This window comes from Sebastes umbrosus, chromosome 3 (genome assembly GCF_015220745.1).
Source record: "Sebastes umbrosus isolate fSebUmb1 chromosome 3, fSebUmb1.pri, whole genome shotgun sequence".
In the NCBI taxonomy this organism is placed as follows: Eukaryota; Metazoa; Chordata; class Actinopteri; order Perciformes; family Sebastidae; genus Sebastes; species Sebastes umbrosus.
This window is the reverse complement of record NC_051271.1, coordinates 28,438,219-28,446,125: the sequence shown is the minus strand read 5'-3', so window position 1 is coordinate 28,446,125 and position 7,907 is coordinate 28,438,219. Positions and strand designations below refer to the sequence as shown.

General features: G+C 42.0%; 1 protein-coding gene across 2 annotated transcripts; it reads left to right on the top strand.

Annotated features, from left to right (window-relative positions):
- The first annotated feature begins 1,867 nt into the window (after positions 1–1,867).
- golga7ba (golgin A7 family, member Ba) lies at positions 1,868–7,355 on the top strand. Of its 2 annotated transcripts, none has more exons than XM_037761013.1 (5): positions 1,868–1,978; positions 4,103–4,228; positions 5,758–5,910; positions 6,005–6,106; positions 6,215–7,355. In XM_037761013.1, exons 1-5 carry the CDS (start codon positions 1,967–1,969, stop codon positions 6,353–6,355), a joined length of 534 nt encoding a protein of 177 aa, XP_037616941.1. In that variant the 5' UTR covers positions 1,868–1,966; the 3' UTR covers positions 6,356–7,355. The 2 variants fall into 2 exon arrangements, with proteins under 2 accessions (XP_037616941.1, XP_037616950.1); XM_037761022.1 differs by having other exon boundaries at positions 6,211–7,355.
- Positions 7,356–7,907: the final 552 nt, after the last annotated feature.

The window sequence follows — 7,907 nt, the reverse complement described above, 5'->3', positions numbered from 1 at the left end:
ATGATTGGACGGGGTTAGTCCTGTGACGGCCACAGATACCAGATTGTTTTCTTTTTTTGTCAGAGCATTTGATTTATTGATTGCTGTCGAGATGTAATGAGAATTTCAACAAATATGAAAATAAAATATAAAAACTGAGGGCGGTCAAACGATTAAAGTATGTAATCGTGATTAATCGCATGATTGTACATAGTTAATCTGGATTAATCACACATAAATCACACATTTTTTTATGTGTTCAAAATGTACCTTAAAAGGGAGATTTGGCAAGTATTTAATACTCTTATCAACATGGCAGTGGGCAAAATGCTTGTTTTATGCAAATGTATGTATATATTAATTATTGAATACAAAATAATGACAAATATTGTCCAGAAACCATCACAGATACTAGCATAAACACAACAGGCAACAACAGCTGTCAGTGTGTCAGTGTGCTGACTTGACTATGACTTGCCCCAAACTGCATGTGATTATCATAAAGTGGGCATGTCCGTAAAGGGGAGACTATCTTGAGGTCAGAGGTCAAGGGATCCCTTTGAAAATGGCCATGCCAGTTGGAGCGTTATTTAGCCTCCATCGCAACAAGCTAGTATAACATGGTTGGTACCAATGGATTCCTAATTCCTTAGGTTTTCTAGTTTCATATGATGCCATCATTTCATATGAGTTGCGTTAATGCGTTGAAGAAATTAGCGTGGTTAAAACGAATTTGCCTTAATGCGTTATTATCACGTTAACCTTGACAGCCCTACAAAGAAAAATTTCTAAAATCTTTACCAACCCTGGCTTTAAAGCCTTTCTTTGCTCCCATACAATTAACGAAACACAGTAGGAAAAGACACCTGTGTAAATGATACAAATGAATGATGGCTGAATACCATTTATCTGCTTCCGTTTCAGTGGTATTGAGCATGCTGGCTCACTGTCACACTAGTGTCATGGTTTACAGGGACACTTGAATGGAGCCATTGTTAATGTAATTAGTAAGTAAGTAAGTAAAGCTTTATTTATATAGCACCTTTTAAAACACACCATTACAAAGTGCTTCACACAAATGAAACATCCATCAATGATGAAAACAAGGAAAAATTACAATATGACACAGAAACAATGAGAAACAGATCAGACAAAAACAGACAAACACACATGTGGATGAGGTCTATAGAAAGGCTTGCCCATAGAGATGGGTTTTTTAGAAGCTGCTTAAAACAGTCCAGAGATTCAGCAGCTCTAATAGATTAGAAGAGGTGATTCCAGAGAGTTGAGGCTAAGACAGAAAAGGCCCGATCACCTTTTGTTTTGCAGTTTGAGCGGATGATGGATAAAAGGCCGAGATTAGAGGATCGAAGTGTTCGACAGGTCGAATATGGAACAAGGAGATCAGCAATGTAACTGGGGGGCGAGATCATGCAGTGCCTTAAATGTAATTAGCAAGATCTTAAAGTTGATTCAGAATTGTACAGGGAGCCAATGGAGGGATGTCCTGATGAAGGTCCTTGTTGACCGAAACGTTGAGTAATAAAGCAGAGAAAAGTGTGTGCGGGAGCAAGCCATTTTTTTGAAAAAGTACATATTGGAGGGGATCTACTCCCAGCACCACAAACAATTTTGAGAATGTGCATGTTTTCCTCTCCTTGAAGCCAATGGAGGGATGCCAGAACAGGGGTGATGTGAGACCGACGGCTAGTTCTGGTTAATAACCCAATAGTACCACCAATGACAGGAGAAAATATGATCTTTAAACTCATGTGATGACAATGGAAAAGCTGAATTAACATGACCTGAACACTGTACTAGTGTTAGCCCCACCCCTGCTCTCTCTCTCTCCCCTCCTCCCTCCTCCCTCCTCCCTCCCTCTCTCCCTCATCCCCTCCCTCCTCTCTCCTCCAATCTGTCTCTGTGTCCTACTAAAGCGATTTCAGCGCATGCAGGGACTCGTCCCTATACGGCGGCGGATGGCAACATGGCGACAGAGGTAAGACACTGGCATACTATCTCTTTCATATATTTCCTGCAGGAGGTTTCGTTTACCAGCAATTATATTACCATTCAAATAGAAACAGGTGTAGTTAACGTGGTCAACGAGGGCACATTGTAGTGCTGCACACGGTGAAACTGTGCCACTCTGTGCGGCTCTCACTGGACTCACTACTGACGGCTGTCTGTCTGTGTGTCCTACATTATCATGCCAGCTCCGTCCGATCACAGGCTGGTCGGGTTTTTTTCCCCTCCTGTAATAAAACGTGTTCTGGCGTTTTTAAAAAGGGAAAAAAGCATAAAGAGGAAATGTGAAAGTCAGCTGTAGCTTCATGGAAACAGAAACAGAGGATCACCTCCCCGCGATGTTAAGCTGTTTTGGTGTTTTTGTCTGTTGAGACGCCCCGTTAATCCGGTGACCACACACACACACACACACACACACGCACACACAGCGTTCAGCACCATGGACAGAAGCCACGCCGTCCTGACCTTCCTCAGTGCTCTCCCAGCCTGCATCTGTGCTTTCAGAAATGTACTAAATAATAATAATGTTGATTAAAGCAACAGTGGGTAGAATTGGAGCAAATATGATTAAACAAAAAGTTATTTTTATAAAACTGAAAATGAGACAGACAATCTGAAAAACATCTCTGTGTCCTCCGATGTCCTCCGGTGCTCCTAATGGCATCTGTAAGATTTCACAGACCGGAGGAAACCAACCAATCAGAGCCGAGCTGGAGCCTTGCCATCTCTGAGCAGCTGTCAATCACTCGCGAACTCTGATCAAACGGTCAAACTAGGCAGCGCTGATCAAATATGAATCAATATTCTGTTACTGTAATGCCTATTTCTTGCCTAAAATGTTTTCAGAAACATCTTTTAGTACATACTACATTTATTTATTGACGGACCGTACACACTATTTATTGACGGACTGTACACACTATGTTCACCCATTCACTCTGTATCTTTTATAGCTATCTCTATTATTGTTTTTATAATCTTTGTATACCTTTCCCTCTCCTGTGTTTCACTCTGTTTGCTGATGTTGCTGCTTTGACACCTGAATTTCCCTCCGGGGATTAATAAAGGTTCATCTTATCTTATCTTATCTTATATTATCTTAGTGTACTGTTTAGCTGTAAAGTGAGAAAGTTTGTGACCCAGAAGCCAGGTCAGTTGAGGAAAATACAAAGCACCGCCCACCAGCCAGAGCAAAGTTTCTCATTTTACAGCTAAACAGTACACTACAAGATGTTTCTGAAAACATTTGAGTGAGAAATAGGCATTACAGTAACAGAATATTGATCATAATTGATCAACGCTGCCTAGTTTGACCGTTTGATCAGAGTTTGCGAGTGATTGACAGCTGCCTCCGTTGAGTGAACAGCCAATAGGAATGCTCTCTCAAAATGAACTGTGATTGGCCAAAGTCTCCCGTAACGGGCTAGGTTTTTTTAAAGCTTGAAAACAGAGTCACGAGGAGGTGCAGAAAATCTAGTTTTCTCTCAGAAAATCTGAATTACAAAATGCTGAAAGGTTATTATGGATTGTTGCCCAATGATGCCAAAAATATTCTGCCTACTGCAGGTTTAACATTTATTTTTATACAACATTCACCTAGATGCAATCAACATTCCCAGCATAAACAGGAGATATTACAAGAGTTTGTACGGCCTTTTATCAGTCTGCCTCATCTTGTTCCAGCTGATCGATCTGTTGTGGGCTGTAGTGAAATGTTGTCCCGTCTTCTGCGAGCTTTACTCTCTCTGTAAGACCAGAGAGGAAGGGAGGAAGAGAATGACAGTGTGTGTGTGTGTGTTTGTGTGTGTGTGTGTGGAGAGGATAGGATGTCCAATGCTGGGCTCTGCTCCAACAGACAACAAGGCAGAAATGAGTGCAGACACTGAGCCACGCAGTGATTGATCACATCTCGTCTGCTTCTCCTCTGTCATCCTATACTTCCAAACCAGGCCACTGTTTGTACACATTGCGAGTGGACAGATGCATAAAGAGAGATGGAGCTCTCTCTGGGGACTCATTAGACATACTGTATCAAACCTTATATGACTGTGTGTGTGTGTGTGTGTGTGTGTGTGTGATTTCTCCTCCTCCTCAGTTCCACAACCTGCAGGAGTTGAGGCACAGTGCATCTCTGGCTAATAAAGTGTTCATCCAGAGAGACTACAGCGAAGGAACCACCTGCAGGTTTCAGACCAAGTTCCCCTCTGAGCTGGAGAGCAGGGTGAGGAGACAGTAGAAAACGTTTTCATGTTGTGTTGTCCTTTTATCCTAGCCTGCCTATCCAACCATATGCTTTTGAAGGTATATTTGTAGCCATCATAGTACCAGATTGAAACTAACTAACTCATTTCTTTAATGCCACTAATGTGTATGTGTTAACTGACAGAGATATTTGATAATTAAAACAGCCTTTCTCTTACAAAATGTTTTGAATGCAACAGAGTGCTACAGGAATGAGTCCTAAAACCCGGAAATCAGTTAATATTTTTGCACTTCCAGTTCCCTCGTCTGGAAGTCAATGGGCTTTTAGTTAGATGCCTGAAATAAGGTCTGTGGTTAACACAAGCTGAAGAGCTTTTAACGTTTTGTTCTACAACATAAAATACATCAGTAAATACACCACTCGTGAATTTTGAAGCCTTTATGTTTCTTAAAAAAGGCGGTTGCTAACAAGTGACTAAGTGAGACCACTAAATGTTTTCACGCTGACTCGTCCGCCTTTATAGCCTTGTTGTGTATACTTGTGCTCGTGCGACCGTGGTGTAGTTTGTTTATAGCCTAACGTTAGCTTTTTACTTCTGGTGACTGCATGCACACTTAAAAAATCATAGAAGTGGTGTTTATTTGTGAAGATTATCTTGCTGAACAAAACGTGCAAGTATCATAAACGTGTCTTTGCCACCGAGCTTATTTTCTGCAATAATCCAAAACCCAATGGAAAAATCCCATCGTTTTTTGTCGAGGGAACCGAGTGCGATGCTTACTTCCTGGTTGGCCTACAAAAACACGTCATCCCTGGAGCACTCTACTCTGTCCTCAATGTTATAAGGGATAACAGTTGCCATGCTCAAAGCAATATGTGCTAATTATTGTATTCAAAGAGGACCTATTATCCTCATTTTCAGGTGCATACTTGTCTTTTGGGTTTCTACTAGAACATGTTTAAATGCTTTAATGTTCAAAAAAATGCTTTACTTTTCTCATACCGGCTGCAGCACCTCTAATCATATCCAAAGATCCATCCAAACATTTCTTAGAATCATTTATTAATACTTGAACACTCATTACCCCACCAACTCCTATAGCTTCAAAGATACATGAATAATTACAAATAAATACATTGAAAAAGTTATCTGGTGAATACCTATAGTAGACTTTGCAGTATGTGCTCATTAATGACAAAAAGACAACCAAATTGGCATGTTTCACCTGCCTTACCGCTGTACAGAGAAATCGTGTTGTGTTTAGAGTTGGTAACAGTTAAAAAACATGAATGTTGGAGGGGAGATGGCTACACAGAACAAAGTGTATATTAGTTTTATTTGTCACCTCATTAACAGAACTGCTAATAGGGTGATTGATGGTAAAGACACATCTCATACGACTGAAATGTTCTCGTTGGATTTGGATCTTTGTTGCATGTTGTATCCCTCTCTTTGTCTCCCCGTGTTTCCTGTCTGTATCTCCACTGTCACCATCTAATAACCAATCCTAACCCTGCTACTCATGACTGTGCGTGTGTTTCTCCAGATTGAGCGCACACTGTTTGAGGACACTGTGAAGACGCTGAATAACTACTACGCAGAGGCAGAAAAGATAGGTGGCCAGTCCTACCTGGAGGGGTGTCTGGCCTGCGCTACAGCATATCTCATCTTCCTCTGCATGGAGACGCGCTATGAGAAGGTCAGACTGGCGATTTCAAACCTGATTCATTTTAATTGGTCGAGGACAATGATTAACATGTCGATGCCATTTGTTCTTCTGTCCGGTGGGTTAGGTGTTGAAGAAGATAGCCAAGTACATTCAGGAGCAGAATGAGAAGATCTATGCTCCCAGAGGGCTGCTCATCACAGATCCCATAGAAAGGGGAATGCGTGTCGTATCCTTACTCAATGTGTTTGGGTAGACAGAAGCATTATAATAGATCTTTTCTGTTTAACTAGCCACACTCACACAGAGAATGGTCCCTAACTCTCCCACCAGATAGAGATTTCCATCTATGAAGACCGGGGCTCCAGTGGCTCCAGCTCGGGGAGCAGCTCCGTGTCCGGCAGTACCGCCCGATGACTGGGTTCTTCCTAAAAACCACGTCCCCCCTGATCACTCTCAACCCTGGAGGAGAATTTAGGACAATGATGCTACTTCTGCTCCAACACTCTAGCTACACTCACACAAAGGATTCCCTAGCATTTATCAAGTTATGTTGCGCCCGAACCCACGCTAAGTTTGTTGCAAAGCATTGTGCATGCGCCGACACAGTCATGTTACTGTACGATGCAATGTCTCAGTTCTTTTGCTAGTAATACTTTGTGTGATCGTACCGTTATCATCCTTCCTGTCCTCTTTGAAGTTACCACAGCTATGTGTAATCTGGTGGGTGAGAAAAGGATGGAAGGATGTGAGAGGAAGAGGGAGGGAGGAAGTGTTGAGGCAGGAGTGAAGACCACAAGCCTCACCAAACCTCATACCTCAGCTGCACCACAACGGACCAAACTGGACTGAACTCCACCATCAACCCTGCACACCAGACGCTGGCTTTAAAAAACGTTATCTGTAGCTCCGGCTGAGTTTCCAGACTTTAGCAAATGTAACTAGGATGTAGAAAGTATTGAAAGGCATCACAAAGTTTCACCCACCCAGATAAACCCTTCACCTCTGATGTAAATCATGATGTCTGGTAGCAGATGAATGTCATTCAGCCTGTCCATGTATTTCATGTAGCAGATCTTCCATATTTCTCACACAAAGCCTATATTTTCTTTGTTAGACACGCGCACTAAGTACTAACCTCGTGGTTTCAAAAAGTGAAACCAACTATTCCTAAATTTGGATTATGCAAAGACATACTGTGCATTAAGTGCAGTACTAAGTAGACAACGGATGGGTCAAAAAGTCTTCCTGAATCTTTTACCTGTAGTGTTTTAAAGTACAGCAACCCTTCCTTGATTCCTGAACAAACTTCCAAAGAACAATAACTGCCAAAAACTGGCTCACAAATGTGAATGTGTCTTTTATTTTGGTGACATTTTGTGCAAAGAACAAACTTTCGTACTGCTTGTTGTTTGATACACGTGGCAATGAGGTGTGTATGACTGGCGTCAAATAAATACTGTCTCATCACAGCTGCACAGAGCTCATCTTTCTTTGTTATTGAATTGCAAATCTACAAAATAGACCTTATATTATGGCAGACATGTTGACTTGTCACAGCAGGAAAAGCACAGGTGTTTACAATCACATTAATAATGGCCTTGTTCCATTCAGGTGTGCCAGTAACCCGTGACTGTAACCCTGCAAGCACAGTAGCAAGGCTTTGTAACTGGAACTCCTAAATGGAAAGCAGTCATTATTAAAGGTGCTCTATATGATATCCAAAGCATTGAAATAACATCAAACAACTATTTACTATGTAAAGGTATAGAGGATTAATGTCTACCTGAGCAGAGAATGAAGTCGCTTTCCCTCTGTGTGTGTTGTAATCCGAGCTTCTCCTTGCTTTGTTGACATAGCCGGGCTGGCCGTGCTTGCTTTTAGTGCATGTTAGCACGTGTGAGCGTGCCCCACTGGCTAGCTCACTGTACCCGCTCTGCACTGCTCTTATACAAGAGTTACAGTTGATAACGCCGTCCCGACCAACGGCGCTGTCGCGGAAGTTTAGCACCCACCTCTCAGTTTCCCCC